Source organism: Haliotis cracherodii, unplaced genomic scaffold, assembly GCF_022045235.1.
Source record: "Haliotis cracherodii isolate W230 unplaced genomic scaffold, xgHalCrac1.p SCAF_10, whole genome shotgun sequence".
In the NCBI taxonomy this organism is placed as follows: Eukaryota; Metazoa; Mollusca; class Gastropoda; order Lepetellida; family Haliotidae; genus Haliotis; species Haliotis cracherodii.
Window position 1 is genome coordinate 15,809,975 of NW_027266265.1, and position 21,994 is coordinate 15,831,968.

The following is a 21,994-nucleotide window of genomic DNA, read 5'->3' on the forward strand; positions in this document are numbered from 1 at the left end:
GTTGTGTTTCACTTTAGGAACATTTGACACTTTAATTTCAACCTTGATGATCAGTTTTGCCAAGTTTCATCTTTTTAATATATTCTCAAAGTATGTTTACAGTGTTTGGACAAATAAGGTTTCTCATATATCTATCTATGGTGACGTTTCTTTTGCGGTTCAGTATATTTACAAAACTTACCAAAAAAAGTAATGCCTCATATTGACAATTCATGAGATAGATACATTTGTCTACAGTTGGATATTATCAAAAATAGTTGGGTAATAAAGATTTTTCGGAGATCCTGTAATTCATAACAACATAATACAAAGTGAAATTCATCCCCAATGGCAGTGTTACGAAGTGAGCAGCACAGTCTGTCATTTCTATATACATTATTCCATCTTCCAGTTTCAATTACTAGCCTGTGATTTGTTGTTCTTAACCGAGTCAACCAAGTTCGGAGATTGTAGGGGAGTGATAATAAATATGGTTCTGAAATGAGATATTTAAATAGTAAATAAGTATCCGCTTTCGAAGAACCCTTCTCGGTTCACGCTCTCTGTGTCCGCGCCGTCCTTTTGTCGAACGGCAACAACTGATGGATATTTAGACTGACATTTAGTCCCAGAAATAAACATATCGTATTCAAAAATATATATCTCCAAAATTAAAAAGATATAATCCAAATGGAGATCTGAACGATCCAAATCTCTTTAGACTTGAATTCGGCTCCTTTCTCAATTTTATTCTTTAGGGTCTGGGAGAGAGACTAGTGGATATTTCTTAAGGGGCATTTCTGAATGCCCCTTTAGCCTCATCCGCATTGTCCTCGCTGCATTCATCAACCCAAACGCTATGCCACACTGCCGTATTCTTCCTGCCCGGCTGGGATACAGGACAGGATTTTTTTTTACACCAAGCCTTTCTGCGGGGAATAAGTCTTGGTGGAGGACTTGGTAGACACCTTCCACGATTATTTTGTCTTCGATGGTTACTTCGAGGATGGTGATGATGCAGCAACGCCTTCCCACGTTGTTCGTAGAATGATGAAAGACGAATGGTAGACATCGGCACAGTCTGTGCATCGAAATGTGATCGTCCAGAGCTCTGTTCGACCGAGATAAGACCGTGTTTGCGGGTCCCGACTGGCATGGCGTACTTCAAAATACGTTACCAAATCTTACCAAAGTGATTGCACCCTGATTAGAATTAACGCATTGATTTGTCTTTCGAAATTTTAAAAAATATTTTGGGAGTGATTTAAGCCAAAACACTTGTGCAAGTATATATAGGCTGAAAAAAATCAGTTGTACACGGATCCCGGTACGGTTTACCTGACAACTGGTTAGGACGGCTGACCGTGAAGTGGACGTCTGTTGAAAATCTAGGGACTTTTCCGAGTGAAGTTAGGAAAGCTGCAGTAATATTAGCTATGATGTAATATAGGCAGGGTATTCAATGGAATTCTCCCTTTTGTAGAAAATACACTGAGGCATCTACACTTATCTGTACCAGTGTCCGTTCATTTTGAGCACGTGTCCCGCACCCGTATTTCTTTCGATCCCAAGCCGATTTCTGCGGATACAGATAGTCCTGAAATGGAATAACCCCTGTAGTGACGTCACGTTATATTGTGAACCCCGTGGAATTCCATTATCACATGGCAAGTAAGACCATGTCGAAGGCAAACAATAAAAGCTAAAATTGTATATTCATGACATCGTTGTCCATCGAATTCAGCTGCTTTACCAGCTGATGATATTCGCCGCGCTCGTTCCTTTTCATAAAAATGTCGTGTACCCACCATCGTCTCTTGTTTTCAACCATTTTTGTCTCATAATATCTACCAAAGACGTATATACATTTTTATACGTCTTTGTCTCAATACAGTATGCATTAATATTAACTCATGTAGATACGTGTGGAAATAACTACGCACAAGTGTAAACGTAAATATTAGGGCGAAAAAAAGCGGACATGTGTAATCCCGGCTTTAGAGGTTATCACTGTGGTGGAACCCAGAACATGGTCTCTGTCAAAACGTAATGAAAGCATTTGCACAAACCATGGACACCAAATACCACCCATGTACAAAACAAACCAGGAAGTCTATTTTTCTGAAAGTGTATATGCCACCGCCACACCCTCATGGCCTGTCCTCATTTCCCCTCATCATACAAGTCCCCGCATTGTATACCCTTTTATCACCACCGACCGACTGCTCCAATTGCAGACCTCTATCCACCACACTTCAGTGGAGGTGCAATAGGTCATGAAGCAATTGTAATATTTGGCCAGCTTGTGAACACGAGACAAAAATCATAGCTGGTTCACGGTGACTAATAATTCGGTTATCTACACGTCTAGCTCCCCTTGTAACTTGGGCACACCCCGTGGAGTTCCGGGTTAGAGTTGGTTCCAAAGTAACCTGTCGGTCGTGAGAGGCGATTAAATGGATCGGAGTTCAGGCTCGGTGACTTTGATGACAAATTATTTGTACCCGACTGCCCGCACAATTGCTGGCAATTACTACATAATTCGGTACAAGCGTAACCGGAGTGGTTTTGGTGAATGACTCACGCAAACGCAGGTTGATTTACAGATGCCAGTTGTTAGAATTAAATAGACCGAGGCCCAAGTGTAAGACACTGTGCTCTATGATATCCATCATGTGATATGCCGGGACACATCTCTGATATTAGACGAAATCGTTTCTGCGATGAACTGAGAACTTGCTTCAATGCAGAGTCAAATACAAGTGTCAATTGAAACTGACCAGTCCCATAATTCACCCTGTCATTGAAAGTTAGGGACTGCGGCTAGATAATAGAGACCAGAGAAACAATAGAGAAGGCAAGCGCAAGGGTGACTGTGCTATAGTAATAGTGAAGCAGGTTAGATTGGGTGGTTGAGCAAGGACTGAGACTTAGGCATTAAAATAAGAGCTGAACTTAAAAAACACTTGATGATATATACATAATTACATACAACTACACAAGCTCGAATATTTACAGGCGGCCACACCACACCCACAGGAATTCTAACATGGTGGTTCGAAGATACCCTGACATGATTCTTGGTTTGTTTGCCTGCAATCTCATTAAATCCAGAGACCATGAAATAATTTGTATGGTCTCTATTAAAACCAAATTTTAGTGCTCGCTACCGCTGCACAAGGTGAGGTGAAGTGAAATGGGGTTTAACGTCGCGTCCAAGATCATTGCACTTATATAGCGACGTGCATGCATGTGTATGTGGCTGCTTGTACTTGTCCGGACTGATGCCGATTTATAGTGCTAGCACACTGAGATACCAGGCCGCAGGTTAACACGAATACCCCACTCAGACACAGTATACTGACTCCGAGCCGACCAGTCCTTGTTTTAGCCCCTTAATGCGGAGCGCCAGACAGGGTTACAACAAGTACCATCTTTTAACGTATTTTGGTATGACGAGGCCGGGGATTGAACCCCGGACCCTCCGCTCTCCGGGCGGACGCTCTACCACTGGACCACGGAGGCGGTCTACCTCTGCACAAAGGTCTGATGACATCCCATTACAGGTCACGTCAGAGCGACCTATCACCTCACACATTTGATCCGGGCGTCGCTCATACGAGATGGCGAAAGTGAAGGTCCGAATGTGTTTTTTCAATCATGAAACCTTCGACAAGGTTAACACGGGGCCGAACTACAGTTATATTACGAGCTGTACCACTGATCCCGAATGCTAGACATCGTCTATCCCTCGCTTCAATGGGATAAACATTTGAAATGAAAGAGACTTTTGCATAGGCCATGTGATGTACCACCTAATAATCTGGGCCATAGACATTCGAGTATTTTCTTTCGTTCTTTCTTCCGAATTTGGGGGAAACCTTTTTCAAGAAACATTTTCAAAGCGTAGTCTGGAATGGAAGTCGTCATTCTTAGTAACTAGAACCATAAATTAAACTCGCGAAGGTTGCTGTCTGATTGGCTAATGTCGTTTTCATGTTGGTCATTTCATTGGTCGGTCAAAGTTCGAGAAAGGTCGTTCTGACGTGTCATGTAGCATGTGATGTCCAGTATGATTACAACGAGATTGGTCTCCCCGTAACCCTTAAATATAAACGTCAGAAAATAACAAGTCTCGATTGTCCAGGTTCCATTGGACGCAAAAGTAAAACTAGTGGTGAAAATAATATGAATCGATCACTGAAAACCAGTGATGAAACCTGAGGTTCACAAAAAGGTAAGCATGTCCTGCACCCGCCACTCACACAATATAGGAGATGTGTCATTGTAGTTTCCAGTAAAGTTACTGGCATTTTCCACAAGGTCATAATGATATGAGAATTAGATAGTGATTTACCAGCTGACAGACATACTTATATGATTTACTTGAACATTAATTTATTTTGCAAATTAAGAGATACACATACTGTGTTTTCAAAGTAGTGCTAGGTTACCTGTAGAATTAACAGCGTTAAATTGAATTTGGAACCGAAAGCACAGCGTCATTTTGACCGAAAAGATATTACATAAAATAGATATGACTCACAGTTATATATAAAAAGAAACACAAAATTACAAGTTTTCTGTTATCCCTGATGCTTGAAATCTTTGTAGAAACACTTCATCCTTTAAGTATTGTAGTAGCCACTACTTTACATTTTGTAACCTAGAATTGTACACCTAATTATTTAACAATGCCTACCGAAAATGACTAAAAGAGAAGTGCTATTCTATAAATACATGTAGTAGTTTCCCTGGTCAAGCAGCTGTCAAATTGGGGTTGTGCCTACGTTTGCTAACCTATGACTGATCAGAATCGAGTAATTTCCAAATTCATGGCAGAGTATGTTATTTACTTTCCAGTATGATTGGGCCTTTACAAACAATATGGTGTCATATAAGATCATAACTAAACCAAGTGGATTCTCACTTGAGGAGTCTGTGTAGAGTTGTCTCCCTTTATGCAGGCCTGAAACCAATGATCATGGGTTTCTACATTCTGTTACGACTGTGGGTTCAAATCCCGGTTAAACCAAATTATGTTTCTAGGTTTTTCAACACCCACCACGCACACAATGAAGGAGATGCGTCGTTTTAGTTTCCAATAAAATTACATCAAAGACCTGCATCACCTCTATGCTTTCCTCCCTGTGATATAACTGAAACACAGTTCAAAGCAGCATGAAACCCATGTTCACGGTAAGAAAGGTATTCACAGCAAGCAAATGTAGTTTTACAAGGATGTGTCTCAAACTAAAACAAGACAATCGTCAGGAAAATATTTATTCATGTATTCTCCACACATCACTTTCATTCACCCAGAGACAGGGACACACAACATATGACATAAGTAGTACGATGTACAACTGACATTCAGCATATAGACGGAGTAGGAGGTGATGGAAGAAACGTGTGCTGTTTGTTACAATGACTGATGATTATTTCAATAACTGGAGCATATACTGCCTTTCCATATAAGCCTCATGTTCCCGAGGCAAGGAGTTAACTGACTATGAAAGTTCAGTTACCACCCTTGCCGAACTGTGCTGGAATTATGGAGTTGTACTTTGGACTTTGGACTAACGAGTCTATGCATAGTTCAAAATCTCGTAACGATATCGACATCCGGTTCATAAACTGCCTTGCAGCTTTCAGTCGAATGCAGGATTTGCAATGCATGTGTACCATCAACAGAGCGTCAGCCGATATTTTTCAAATCGTTTCATGTTTTTAATCTTGGTGCTCACGTTATTTGATGCACTTCGCGAAGTAAGACCCGTTTTATTACAATGTAGATCTTGATATCGATCAGATCGTCTTCACTGGGCGCTGCTATTTTGTTTGAAGCGATATCAGAGGTGGAATCTGATTGGTCAATAGGAGAACACAGAAGGGACATAACTCGTAATAGGCACTGGTGGTGCTACGATCGAGTCCAGAAATTCCAGTCTCGTTTGGCAAGGTGGAAACTGGACTTTTACAGACTGTTAAGTCCCTTGCCTCGGGAAGATGCATAAGCCTTAAAAGTTGACTTTTCAGTGGTATTCACAGTTCATGATAAAACAAGAGCGTACATAAAAATGTACATTAAACACAGCTTAGCTTTACAACACTCTTGAACAAAATGGTGTCCCAACACTGTAGCTCACCTAAACATGTAGTCAACGGTTTTAAATGTCAATATGGAAAGCCTTGACAAAAGATGCTGTCAGCGCTGATATCCTAATATTTTCTCCATAAATAATGAGGACCTGTTGAAAAATATGAAACAACCATCAATGCTTCTTAACCTCCAACAAATACACTTTTTCACTTCTTCTTTTTTTAACATTAACATTTTTTTGTTGAGAAATATACATTGCAGACAAACATCAATGCTCAGTTTCTAACATTCTAAGAAAAAAAATAGAAAAAGAAACAACAGCTTCATATGCGCACTTCTTTCGGACAATGCATGATGAACGTAAGGCAAATAGGCCTAACATAAGCTCAGTTGACTTTCAGGGGACTTGGAGCAGTCTACCAACTCTACAAAACTCTACTATTTTCACATCATTCTTTGAAATTGGAAGCACATTATTTTTAGGCCTTTTTTAAATTTGGATAAACTGCTAAAATGGATTCTTTAAAATTCCAGGACCTATTCACATAAGGCAAAAACCAGCATGTGTCACATTTATAAGAATATAACAGTAACATCAAGACTTTAGGGGAATTCATAATTATCTTGTTGTTATGACAACAAAGATGCCAGGTGCCACAGTGTGGAGTGGTTTGTCTTGGTCTACACTGTTTAAAACATGCAAGCTTACATTTTGAAAAAATGAATGATATAATACAAGGCCACAAAAAATAATGTTTTGCTCTTCAGAATCTCACATCATCAATGTGCAACTACATTCAGGTTCTTACTTATTTAGATAACCCAAAATGGTTCTTAATGATAGATAGTATCAAAGTAAACTGAAAGGTAAACTTCTATAACTATTAATCATATCAAATCATTTGTATTCTATCATCTTTTTTTAGAAACATTGTATTTAAATTTGAAAAGAAAACATACAACTTTATGGACAACAACTTCTTCTTTATTGTTGAACATTTTCTTATTTCCTCACCAACTTCTAGAATGCCAATCAAACAGTGGTAATTTCTTAAGGCAAAGTACAAAATCTTTCAGGCCTCTCAGCAATAAATGGTGTCATTTAAAGAGAACTGTCCTCACTTTGGGTAAAAAATAATTAACTTGTTGTGGCGTAACTGTGACTGATGGCATGGGACTGATGGCATGATATGATCCCATATCAGTTCTAGCACTAAGTGCTTTACAATGAAAGGATGCCATAGAGAATAAAAACAAGATATCCACTTCAATCTATCCTTTTGAATACAATTGCTATTTTCACTTTTTTGTTTCTCTTTAATACAAACATTTTTCACAAACAATACAATGGGACAGCTTATTACAGTGATCTCTATCCCATTGTTCCTGTTAAAAAAACAATATTGAGCAAACGAAATAGGCATCATTCAAAATATCAAATGGAAACAAACAAAACAAAATACAGTAGCACACGGATACAATGAACACAGATAGCGAACAAACGGATACAACAAACCGTTACAAAATCCCCAATTTATCTCCTATATATTATCATATTAAATTTACGTACACAAAGAACTCTCCACAGCTAACTAATGTATATAACGAACTGATACCTGATATCCGACAAGCCCAAATACCACTAATTAGTGGTGTGTATAGCGAACTGATATCTGATCCCTGACAAGCCCAAATACCACTAATTAGTGACATGTATAGCGAACTGATATCTGATCCCTGACAAGCCCAAATACCACTAATTATTGACGTGTATAGCGAACTGATATCTGATACCCGACAAGCCCAAATACCACTAATTAGTAATGTGTATAGCGAACTGATATCTGATCCCTGACAAGCCCAAATACCAGTAATTAGTGACGTGTATATGAATGTGACATAGTCTGTGGTATGGTGTAATACATGTATCTCCCACTAACTTAATATATCTGATGAATGTGACAAAGATAGTCTGCAGTAATGTATAATATATGTATGTCCCACTAACTCAATATATCTGATGAATGTGACAAAGACAGTCTGCAGTAATGTATAATATATGTATCTCCCACTAATTCAATATATCTGATGAATGTGACAAAGGCAGTCTGCAGTAATGTATAATATATGTATCTCCCACTAACTCAATATATCTGATGAATGAGACAAAGACAGTCTGCAGTAATGTATAATATATGTATCTCCCACTAACTCAATATATCTGATGAATGTGACAAAGGCAGTCTGCAGTAATGTATAATATATGTATCTCCCACTAACTCAATATATCTGATGAATGAGACAAAGACAGTCTGCAGTAATGTATAATATATGTATCTCCCACTAACTTAATATATCTGATGAATGTGACAAAGATAGTCTGCAGTAATGTATAATATATGTATCTCCCACTAACTCAATATATCTGATGAATGTGACAAAGACAGTCTGCAGTAAAGTATAATATATGTATCTCCCACTAACTCAATATATCTGATGAATGTGACAAAGGCAGTCTGCAGTAATGTATAATATATGTATCTCCCACTAACTCAATATATCTGATGAATGTGACAAAGACAGTCTGCAATAATGTATAATATATGTATCTCCCACTAATTCAATATATCTGATGAATGTGACAAAGACAGTCTGCAGTAATGTATAATATATGTATCTCCCACTAACTCAATATATCTGATGAATGAGACAAAGACAGTCTGCAGTAATGTATAATATATGTATCTCCCACTAATTCAATATATCTGATGAATGTGACAAAGACAGTCTGCAGTAATGTATAATATATGTATCTCCCACTAACTCAATATATCTGATGAATGAGACAAAGACAGTCTGCAGTAATGTATAATATATGTATCTCCCACTAATTCAATATATCTGATGAATGTGACAAAGACAGTCTGCAGTAATGTATAATATATGTATCTCCCACTAATTCAATATATCTGATGAATGTGACAAAGATAGTCTGCAGTAATGTATGATTTATGTATCTCCCACTAACTCAATATATCTGATGAATGAGGCAAAGACAGTCTGCAGTAATGTATAATATATGTATCTCCCACTAACTCAATATATCTGATGAATGTGACAAAGGCAGTCTGCAGTAATGTATAATATATGTATCTCCCACTAACTCAATATATCTGATGAATGTGACAAAGATAGTCTGCAGTAATGTATGATTTATGTATCTCCCACTAATTCAATATATCTGATGAATGTGACAAAGACAGTCTGCAGTAATGTATAATATATGTATCTCCCACTAACTCAATATATCTGATGAATGTGACAAAGACAGTCTGCAGTAATGTATAATATATGTATCTCCCACTAACTCAATATATCTGATGAATGAGGCAAAGACAGTCTGCAGTAATGTATAATATATGTATCTCCCACTAACTCAATATATCTGATGAATGTGACAAAGATAGTCTGCAGTAATGTATAATATATGTATCTCCCACTAACTCAATATATCTGATGAATGTGACAAAGATAGTCTGCAGTAATGTATAATATATGTATCTCCCACTAACTCAATATATGTGATGAATGTGACAAAGACAGTCTGCAGTAATGTATAATATATGTATCTCCCACTAACTCAATATATCTGATGAATGTGACAAAGACAGTCTGCAGTAATGTATAATATATGTATCTCCCACTAATTTAATATATGTGATGAATGTGACAAAGACAGTCTGCAGTAATGTATGATATATGTATCTCCCACTAATTTTATATATGTGATGAATGTGACAAAGATAGTCTGTGGCATGGTGTAATTCATGTACTCATAATGTGGTAGGGGGCACGGATGGCCCAGTCATCTAAGGCGCCGCGATTCGCTGTACAGAGTTGCGTCCCTTGGGCACGCCAGAAACCTATGATTGTGGGTCCGATTATGTTTCTAGGTTTGTCGGCACCATACCCGTGCTCATGGGTTTCACAGAAGTGGTAAACGTCTGAGACCTGCATCACTTGGGGCTTTCCTCCCACATTAAGCTGCCACGCCGCGATATAACTGGAGTATAGTTAAAAGCGGCATTAAACCCAACTCACTCACTCACTCATAATGTGGTGAATGTGACAAAGATAGTCTGTAGTATGGTATAGTACATGTATCTGATGGATGTGACAAAGATAGTCTTTAGTTTATAATACATGTATCCTCCACTAACTCAATAATATATCTGATGAATGTGACAAAGATAGTCTGTACTCTAAAGTATTGTCCAGCACATGTATCTCCCACTAACTCATTATATTTGCTATCTGATGATGTTGAGTATCATAAAACATACAATTCCAGCGATTCCCAATTTTCCATTGAGAAAATTAGTATCTTATTATGACAATCAAGTCAGATGGAGATTTGTGTCCAGACAAACATTATCAAAGAAAACATTTTAAAATCCTGTAATATCTGGTGGTTATGAGGATATTCAATTGTGAGCACAGAATGATTCACAGGAGATAATGAAGTGACAGTTTCAGGGCATTAGGGATGGCTGTCCTGACACTGAAACTGAAACCTGAATAGGACAACAATGACATCCTTCACACTCCATACACCCCCACCCTCCATACACCACCACCCCCTACCCAAATACCTCTGTATATCTTTGACTTTTGAAACTCCTCACCCCTCTACAAGCCCCCAACCACCAAACCACCCATCCCACCCCACCCTACCCGAATACACCACTCGTTATTCTAGATACAATACCGTGAATCCACCTCTGTAATGTATTGGAACTTTGGTCCAATGGCATTGAAACCTTCTGGTGTCAAAGAAAGCAACATCCATGTGATGATGATCAATCACTGGACTATAGTGGTATGTCATCTTTACCCTACATGAGATCCTACCTCAAACCTACTTCACACGTGCACAGTTCTGATTTCAAGTTGTTCTGAGGAACACAAACACCAAGCATGTCCAACAGAGAGATGAGGACTGGGAGACATGCATCTCCGAATACTATAACATCACTATACATCCACACATCTGAGACAAAATCATTACAAACAAAATACTATGAAATACTTCTTTATAAATCATTCTAGAAGTCCTAAGAGAACAGATCTGGTTCTCTTTTGAACTTGTACAGATCACATATACATATGATATAACTTATTTCTTCCTATCACCAAGGTAAGGACTGTTTGCCTCCTGGTATTAAGTTCAACAGATGATACAACAGTTAAAAGGTATTGATATCTCCAACAGTTATTCATTATAACGTGGAGACATATTTGTCCAACCATGTCTGCCAAACAGAACAACCGTTTTACCTTATAAGACTTGGATCGTCACGATATGGCTGAAATATTGCCGATTTGACATTAAACTTTAACTAACTCACTCACAATAAGACTTGGATACAAACGACTCAAACAGAACCACAACAGTTACTATGGGAACTGCAACCTCCTTCATCTAAACACATGTACTTGTATATACTTTGTAGGTTCTTGTTGATAAAAGGGCAAAAATACTCAATGCTCTTGGGAGTAAAACAAAGAACACTGGAAGCCCATGGCTGACTGATTACTGCCCCAAAAATTAAAGAAATAACATAGGTGGCTACTGAATCCGTGGACCATCATTATCAGCAACAGGTGAGGAAGATTTGCTCATGTACCCTGTCGACCAGTGGGGTGAATTGACGAAATACAACCAGAGCATGAACTCCACCGGCACTGTGTCAAACTCAACTGCAGTCCCTTGGTCAATGGATTTTACACTGATTCTTCTATTGCATACAGAATGCTTACTATCACCAAAACACTGGACACACCGATTTTTCTTAAGTTTGTTTTGTAGTATGTACAGGTTGTACAAGACTTTTCTAGGAATTTTTGAAAATGATGATAACAGGAAAAATTAAATCTGTTACAAGTTTCCTCTCTTATATTAAATTACAAAAAAAATCAATTTCAGTTTAACTGGTGAGGCCAAGCCAGCATGTTGGCATGAACGCCCAGATGTGCACAACTGTGACTACAATAAACTCTACATCATGAACGGGTGAACTCTATGTCATCAAGAGATACAACTGTTTCGTACGAGTGGACAAAGGCTCTGTAGGGAATATGGACCATTTCACAAAGCAATTTTAGACCTACAACTGTCATAAGACAATGTTGAAATGTTGCAGTTATGATGATCTTAGAGCTAAGATTGCTTATGGAATGGAGTCACAGTATTTATGCCTATTATCTGGTTTCTGAATCCATCATGGCTTCATACTCTACACACTCAAACTGGGATAAAACTATGGAGCAACAACAAGCCAATATGAGAATCTCACCCTAGTGTCTTATAAAATCAAATATCAAGTTGATAAAAGTTTCAGCCTCTGAGAATTGCTATGAGTTTTAAACTTTAAGCAAACTCATATTGATATATTTAATACTAAAAGACATTCAGGAGAAATTCTATTTATCATCCAAAATCATTCTTCTAACTTCTGTTCATAAACAGTATTAACCAGTGTCTTGAGTGTAAACCTTACAACAAGCCAGCCTCAGTGGCAGAGAGATTAGTGATGTCATTGGATTTTGATGTCATTGTAACGATGATGTCACAGTGATCTGCAAAGCATTATGATCAAATTTATTGTAGCAATATATCCCATAAGTTGTAAAATAAATGAGCCAATGAAAACAACATGAATTAAATTGAATATATATCAAAAACAGCCACACATACATGTAGATGATAGAATATATAACAGACTAACACAATCATCAAGTTTCCAGACTTTAAGTATGTACACTCCCGCATGCTAATCATACTTATTGCACAAAATTTGTAAGTAAAATCTTATAACATGATTATACTCAGCACAGATTATGTCATGAAGTAAAGCTCTGTTCATCTGTTACACAACGGAACCTCATCCACCGAAGCATTAATATTATAGCCAATGGCAAAGGGTCAGTATTCAAGAAACATTGGTAAAAGGGTTCACTAGCTACAGAAACCATAAAATATAAAATAAAAATCATGGTCTCTGCTAGCAATTGCCTTCACATTGATTCTCTGGTTCAGCTTTGTTTTTATTACAGATATTTTTCAACAGGTAGGGTAAATCATTGAAATGAAAATAACATTAAACTTTTCAAGTGAATATTTTATTGTAAAACAGGTGAAAATGAAAACAAATTATTTAAGTGTGGTAAAAGAGTTTTAAATAATTGTATGTCATTTCAAAATTGTGAAGTTTTGGGTGCAGGGAGAAAACTAACATGTTGTTAGATAATAGAACACCTTTTAAATGGGCAAGTGCCCATGACATTAGCTTAATTTTCTGAAAATATTCACAGATTTGTAGGGAATAAAAGTGACAGCCCTCATAATCTTAATTTTCTTCCTTATTTGTAGGACCATTTGATTGATAAACTAAGTAATGTGAAACACCTGACACTAAAAAAAAAACAAATGTATTTCAATCAATCAAATATATATTAACTTGATGAAAAGAAATTAAGTTAAACTTAAATAAGGAGAATTGTACAGATGCCAGGGTAAATAAGCTTCACACAGAGTAAACATATGGGTACATATTCCTGCAGGATAATACCATGGCTACACATAACATATATCATTGTCAATGAGTTCAAACTGTGTTATCAATATAACATGAAAGTTCAAACTTGTTATTAACACATCAAAAACAGTACTACTGTATAATACATTGACATCAATCAATCTTAAAGAATATTAACCTCAACCACAGAAATAACATTAGAAAAACACTTGGCTTGGTTGCAAAACAACATGACACCCATTATCTCAAATGTTGACAAAACGGTGTGACTGTTATAGGCAGCCGTTGAGCAGCCATTGAGCAGCCATTTCATAAACTGCATGGATGTTAGCTTTAGGAAATTAAAAAAAACTTTTTTTCATTTTTTGGTGGTGTGTGTTTCATCAAAATATCAAAGTGCCAACTTGTGCATACAGGGAATTCCATTTAGACATATCTAGGTCACATGGTACTTTGGGTCTTCCAGTCGATGGGGATTGCTTAATGACTATCTTTAAGTTCCCTGCTTAAATCCACTAATCTAAGGCTAGAACAACTAACTCACAACAAGTATAAACTCTCTGAGGGCAAGTCACAGCAAGACTACTTGAACAAACTGTATCCATACACATCCGATTCACACATCATATCTTACCTCAGAAATAGAACACTTTACGCAATATGTCAATCTGTGGTCGGAAAAATTATTATAAAATTATCTTAAAATATATCAGGTATTGAATTATTTAATATTAAGATTCTAATCATTAATAAAGTCAATGACTTTAGAGGATTTTATTGTCCGAAATTGATTTTGACAATTTCAAAACTTTAACAACTGAGTTAACGATATCACATAAATTACTTTTTTCTATGATTCTGCAGACATATTAACAATCCATTATATAAACTACAATTTACAAACGTAGGGTAATATTCTTCTTATTTCTTGAGATGACACATGCTGTTCAGAAAAGAAAGAAATAACCATTTCAGCCAGAGGGAAAAAATACCGCTTTTCATATTTAAGAGGGTTTTTCAAAAAATTAATTTGGGTTTGTGGAATACATCAATAAATTTAAAAAATTAATTAAGATACAGTGTAAACACAACTGATACACAACTGATTCACCATTCACAACATACAGAATTAATTACTTTCTGACAAATTTCAATATACCATCATAGCTAGAAACTCCACACATGCCACATGGAGATACAGTTTGGCTGATGCTTCTGATATTTATCAACGTGTGATTGATAAACAACATAACATTCTGTCACCATTTCTATGATATAGAAAGTTACGAAAGGTGAGTGTACCAATCATATATTCTCAACATGGCAGGGAAATACTCAGAATTAAACCTCATTTTCACCAAGGAAATTACAAATGCAAATAGCACTATTCAATTATTCACTGAACAAAGAAATGGCTTTGCTAGTTGCCTTTGGGTTTCTAAAATTTGCAGCAAAGTTTTCTGGTCATTTCAGGCAATATGAAATTTAAAATGATAAAATATTTGGTCAATGTTGTTGAGCGAGCTGAGTAACACATACGTGGTTGAACTACAAAATTTAATATAACAAACCTATTCCTATGGTTCCTGAGATTCTGTGAGCCACAACTTATGTACTCACATTATTTCAGGAGGTAATCCTGGCTAATGTATAATAGACCTCTTCTTGCAGTTCCTGCAAGACTGAGCCATAAATAACGTACTTATGTTACTTCAGGAGGTAATCCTGGCTAATGTATAATAGACCTCTTCTTACAGTTCCTGCAAGACTGAGCCATAATTTACGTACTTATGTTACTTCAGGAGGTAATCCTGGCTAATGTATAATAGACCTCTTCTTGTAGTTCCTGCAAGACTGAGCCATTATTTACGTACTTATGTTACTTCAGGAGGTAATCCTGGCTAATGTATAATAGACCTCTTCTTGCAGTTCCTGCAAGACTGAGCCATAAATAACGTACTTATGTTACTTCAGGAGGTAATCCTGGCTAATGTATAATAGACCTCTTCTTACAGTTCCTGCAAGACTGAGCCATAATTTATTTACTTATGTTACTTCAGGAGGTAATCCTGGCTAATTTATAATAGACCTCTTCTTGTAGTTCCTGCAAGACTGAGCCATAATTTACGTACTTATGTTACTTCAGGAGGTAATCCTGGCTAATGTATAACAAAACATTTCTCACGGTTGCTGAAGGTCTGTGAGCCATAATTTACGTTCTTACAAGTCTGTGAGCTAAAATTTATTTTCTGACATAACATTAGAAACAATTGCGGCTACTGCATAACAAACATAGTCTCACGGTTGCTGCAAGTCTGCTTTGCCAGTTGCCATTGGTTGGTATAATTTGCAGCATTCATTAGTTTGATCAAAATATCAATGACTTAGTTGACATATGCCAACATGATAATTCCTGAATAAATTCCAAATTATACCAAGACAGCATGAGATGGTGTTCATGCTTTCAACCACTGGGTTGCCTGTCCAGAAATGACTTGGCTGTCATTCCATTGCTGGAATATTGCCTGCTGTCTACAACACTCACAGACTTACTTTTATTTGTTCAATTTAAGCCACAACAAGTTGATGATGTGTTCCACAGAACATTACCTTACATAAATCTTCAAGAACTTTGGATGTGATTGTGATTTTATGGTAATGCAATTGTGACTGTATTCAGCTACCAGATAACCCCCTTTTTGGGAAACGCCTCTTGACCAAGATTCTAAAGAAACCAGATTTAAGGCCATAATCAATTAATCATTAGATTTTCTTTAGAATTTTCAAAACGAAAAGAGAAGGTATTTTACACTTTTATACATAAGATAAAATATACAATAAAATAAAATGATTTTATACAAATGAAGACAGAAGGCATTATATGTAAAGTCCTCACCACTTGAAACAGAACCATGAAATATCTCAATGATTAATTAACAAAGATGGCTGCATGTGTACTAATACTCATAAAACAAAAACAAGGAATATTACTTACAGTACTGACAAAGATTGTTAAGTGTGCTTCTCAAGAAACATCCATTTAACTAGCGATAAAACACTTTTGAGTTTTGAGCACATGGTTACAATCCAGAATCAATTCGACAGTCAGGTGATTGTAAAGAGTTATACTTAGTTAGTTATGTTGGAGATTTTACGTGCGCTTTCCGACTGTAGCGTATTTCGCACACGGTTATATTTGGTCAATAGTGCTTTAAATACAGCATCTGCATGTTTGTTTTCTTTCAGTTTATGCTGGTAATGTAGGTACACTCATGGCTGCACACGCTGCACAATATAGCCTGAACTTAGTCACCTGACTGCCAGAGCGTTACCAGATAGTAATCACGTGAACGAACCTCAATATTTTCACTTTATCAGTATTAGCATAGATGATATTTAGAGACGAGGATTGGGATCACGATCTAATAATTAATTTATTCCAGCCTGCTAACACATATTCATTGGTGCTGCAAGGGTGAATGATGGACAACAAGTAGAAGATGTATCTAATAGTTGGAGACTGTCCATCTTATTCATGACAGATTTAAGTTGTCAATAAAAAAAAGTATATAAAAGTTTATTCCTTCAAAACATATTGTATATTTGCTCTGGCCTCATATCACTTGAACCTTAGTTTCAATTCAGATGGAATATTCTTAAACTGTTTGTTGGTAAACCATATCAGTGTTTGTTCTTAAGGAGACAAAATAGTAAAGCAATGAAGTCAACATTTGGTGTCAACTTCATGGCTATTTTGACAAGACTCCAAGGGTCACTCCACAATCTAAAGATTGTTAAAAGATTTCCCTCAGTCCGTTTTCTTGTCTTCTTCTGTTTTTGATGGCTGAATTTCACCTGCAAAGAACAATTAGCAGACTGTCATAGAGTGATGTCTGACGATGTCTTCAAATCAAATAATAAAGAACCATTAAAACTATTTTACAATCCATGTATAATTTAAGTCACATTAAGCAACATTTCACAATTCATTTTGAATGAACTATTAAATTGTTAGACTGTTGCAGGTTTATTCACAACATAAAGGGGCAATAACTCTGACCTGATATCTATAAAACTAACCAAAATAATTAAGTCTGTATGAAATACCATCTAGTTCACCTATTTTTCATATTTCAACAGATTATATTTTTATCACATTGTTTGACAAGTTCACAAAAACACAAAAGGATGGTGCTTAGGATCAGTGCAAACTTAAAAGACGGGTATGTCACTTGTATGGCTCTCTCCGCCTACTTAGTTACCATACCTAAACTTTCATCACGTATATTGTGTCTACACTCGCTCCAGATAGTTCTACACTCTATGCTCATGAAGCTTCAAGTCCGCCACTGACCTGCTTCCTCTTCCTCCAGCATGTAGTCCTCATCTTCATCTTCATCCTCGGCCATCTCGTCGTCGATGGGCTCCATGCAGCACAGGCTGTAGCACACCACGCTGATGATGATGGTGGGCAGGCCAAACATCAGCAGGAACAGCCAGCGAGACGCCTGCCAGATGCTCTGGGAACACAAGGGGACATGTCAGTGTTACTCCCCCAGGTCAGACACCTTCACACTATATCACCACGTTAACAGATAGGGAACTAGTCAATGTCAAGGTCATCCTATTTCCCAGGTGAAACAACATCACACTATATCACTATGGTAACAGATAGGGGACAAGTCAATGTCAAGGTGATTCTATTTCCAAGTTCTATTTCCAAGGACAAATCCATTTCAAGACCAAATTTCAAATGAGACAAAAACTCCATATCATGGATGTCAAAATTTTGTCATGATGACAGTTTAAAGTAAAATGAAAATGAAATACTGCTTAGCATAGCCTACAAACAGCTGCTTGTCGTAAAAGTCGAAAAGGATGACAAGAAAAAGACTTGTTCCTGCAAACCAGTGCTTCCAACAGAGGTCACCCCACTACCACCAGATAAATCATTGACAGCTTTAGCCCCATTTTAGTCAGGCCTTATGACAAACATGACAAGCAAGAACATTATTAAAATAATCATAATAATAATAAATAGCAACAAAAACGCTTCCATATTCATAAGAAATCTCTGCTAAAGGCAGAGTCCATTGTACGATTCTGACTAAGTCATAAGCATGTGTTTAAGAATCACTATCAAGTAGTGACAATGCCAATTGTTTGCAAAAAGATGAGTGTATCCTGCCATGAGTAGCATCAATCACAAACACATGCAAAGGCAAGTCAAATATTCACCTGGACAAACACAGGATCATATGGCCCAAGTCCAAATAGAGACTTCAGAATTTGTTAGTTAAGTGTTGTCACTCCTGGAATCATCATCACAATCATCATCATCATCATCATCATGGATAATCATCCTGACTCACCACAACTGTCGACACCAGGTCATAGCCAAGTCTCAGGAGTCTCTGGAAGAACCCCGTCCCTCCAGATCCCTGCAACAACATACATCATGTCATGTTCAGTCACCGCCTTGTCCGTTGGGGTATCGACCTGATTCAGGTCTTTGGACATCCATGAGTTGCCAGAATACAGAACCATAACAGTTAGAAACTATGTTAAAATATTGTATTTTTCCATCCTCAAATATCTGGTGAGTATTCTATTTGTAGATCCACAATGCCCTGTTTATTGGTATCTAATAAGACCGACATCCCAGTAATCTCTCAAGGTTTCCTGATGTTCCATGTCTTTAGATAACAGAATACAGTGTGTCTAAATGTGAAGACAAAGACAATATCATGGATCCTAATTTAATATGTTCAGTACAATATTACCCATTAAAATAATTAAAATAGGTATTAAAAAATCAAAACGGTTCCATCTCATGTTCTAGGTGAAAATATATTTGGATGACCATACATGTTTTGTGTGTATTTCTATAGCTGCAGCTGTATTTCTGTAGGAAATCTTGAATGTATGGGATCATTTCATCATAACATTGTCCCTACCTCTGTCTCTGACCCTCGATCCATCAGTTGCCCCACAGGGGAGGTAATACACTTGTGTCACGTCTACTTACCTGAATGTTTCCGTCTTCCACATCCTGTAGGAACTGCTTGAAGGAAGCTACTGTGAAGTCTGTCACAGTGGATTCTGGGAAGTAGTGCATGTGCTTCTCGGGGTCAAGGACAAAGACAGAAGGCGTGCTGAGGAAGGACATGGTGATGCTGTTGGCAGTGTCCACATCATTCATCCACAGAAACTGGAACTTGCTGGATTATAGAAGCAGATGAGGGAAGTGAGTGAGTGAGTGAGTGAGTGAGTGAGTAAGTGGTTTTACGCCCCTTTAAGCAATATCAAAGCAATATTATGACAGGGGACACCAGAAAAGGGCTTCACACATTGTACCCATGTCGGGAATCGAACCTGGGTTTTCAGCGTGATGAGCGAACGCTTTAACCAAAAGGCTAACTGACCACCTCACCTCTCCCTGGAGTGAGTGAGTATGGTTTTTACGCCACTTTTAGCAATATTCCAGAAAAATAACGCTGGGGGACACCAGAAATAGGCTTCACACATTGTACCCATGTCAGGAATCGAACCCGAGTCTTCAGTGTGACGAGCGAACGCTTTAACCACTAGGCTACCCGACCGCCCCAGGGGGAAGTGAATGAAGGGAAATAATATAGACAGTATTACAATTAATACAGTAGTTCAAATGGATGATATAAAAATATATATAACAATAACATTGTTTAATGACACTTTTCATTTGATAGAATTGTAGTGATCTTGTAAAATAGTCCCTAGTATTTGGAAAAAAAATATCATAAATTTGTTTTTTTAATGCCAAATTAAGCAATATTCCAGCTATATGAAGGCAGCCTGTTCATCATTGACTCAGGACCAGGCCATCCAGTATTTGATATTCTGTGCATTGCTCTATGTTGGTTTATGATGACATGCAATCAACCAAGTCGCCCAACCTTCAGTCAACTCTTACAACCAGCATAGGTTGGGGACCAGTGTTATTATCTGGAGAGCCCACAGATTGCATGACTATGTTAAAGTATGGGAATTACAATATCAGTACTCTCACTGGCTAACTTGGTAAAGTTATCTGATACATCAGTAAGGTGTATGTCTTACCTGTGGAGGTGCCCCCGGGGCTCACTGGCAATCTGCTTTGCTATACTTTTTATTCTGAAAAATAAAATATTAAACTATAGTTTTTATTCCATATTATTCCATGAAAAACAGAAACAGTTTGGACACTTTCTTGTAAAATATATCCAGTTGCCTAAACATACAATGACATACACTGAAATACAGTCCTCGGCAGTAGCTGTTTATGTCAATCCAGATTGTAGGAAAAATAAAATGTATTTGATGTTAATAATAGCAGGATCTAAAATAGAATACATTATTTCCTGGACCAGACAAACCAGTGGTTGATAGTGTGAATGTCAGGAATAGAGGACACATTTATAGAGCTACCGAAAGAGAGTTGAGTCCGAGTTGGGTCTTTGCAGGCTAGCTAACCATGACCTAGTCCACAGGAATTCAAATATGTTCTAAATAACATAATGAAATTTTACACCTATTAACAATCAACCACTTCTCTTCATGTAAAAATACACCAAGAGTGCAATATGCCATCTGTCACAATTTCAAACATCACTCCAATAGATTGTGTCATAATTAAAGAAAAAAATCAATGCATTCAGCAACTATATCATCATCATCATCATCATCATCATGTGTATATTTATCATGCGCCAATTCCACTTTTAAAGCCTGTTCAGAGCACTATGCTATTACCCCAGTCAATGATTCTGTTTGCACTCAAATTTCTTTCTCAGCTCTCTGGGGAATATACAATCCAAGCTGGTTTAGGAATAGATAGAAGTTTAACCATCACACATTTCCATCTGAACATTCAATATAGATGGGTGAAGATGACAGTAAATGGGCAATAAGTTTGGATATTTTAATCAGAATACCAGTTCCGTGTGATTGTGAACAACCAACGGCCATGATGGCCAATTCATGCCTCACAACCAGCATGGTTTATTAGGAACCTACGAGAAGACAAACAGATGTGGAATGGTCGTCAAATCCAAATTACATCGAAGCAATACAGTTGTGGTTGGCATTTCTCTTAAAAGAAAGAGGTTGGTCAAAACAAAAAGTTTAAAATGACAGAATCAATTTACGGATTCAGTCCAAAGGCAGATGATTTTACGAATGTTTCCATGAATTCACAGAAAAAGAAAGATAACTCTTCAAGGACTAAAGAATCATCAAGACATTATTTTACAACACTTCAAACACTATTTTCATCAGAGAAATTGGGACATGAAAG

General features: G+C 37.2%; 1 protein-coding gene across 1 annotated transcript in view; it reads right to left on the reverse strand.

The window, feature by feature from the left end:
* Positions 1 to 17,275: 17,275 nt before the first annotated feature.
* The window catches only part of LOC139454112 (protein disulfide-isomerase TMX3-like), a 140,287-nt gene continuing 135,568 nt past the window's right edge, over positions 17,276 to 21,994 (reverse strand). Inside the window, exons 10-14 of the mRNA XM_071235629.1 lie at positions 20,779 to 20,832; positions 19,709 to 19,901; positions 19,053 to 19,121; positions 18,035 to 18,200; positions 17,276 to 17,535 (exon numbers count right to left, since the gene is read on the reverse strand). Coding sequence (XP_071091730.1) covers positions 17,489 to 17,535; positions 18,035 to 18,200; positions 19,053 to 19,121; positions 19,709 to 19,901; positions 20,779 to 20,832 — 529 coding nt within the window. The 3' untranslated portion in view covers positions 17,276 to 17,488. The remainder of the gene's footprint in view (positions 17,536 to 18,034; positions 18,201 to 19,052; positions 19,122 to 19,708; positions 19,902 to 20,778; positions 20,833 to 21,994) is intronic.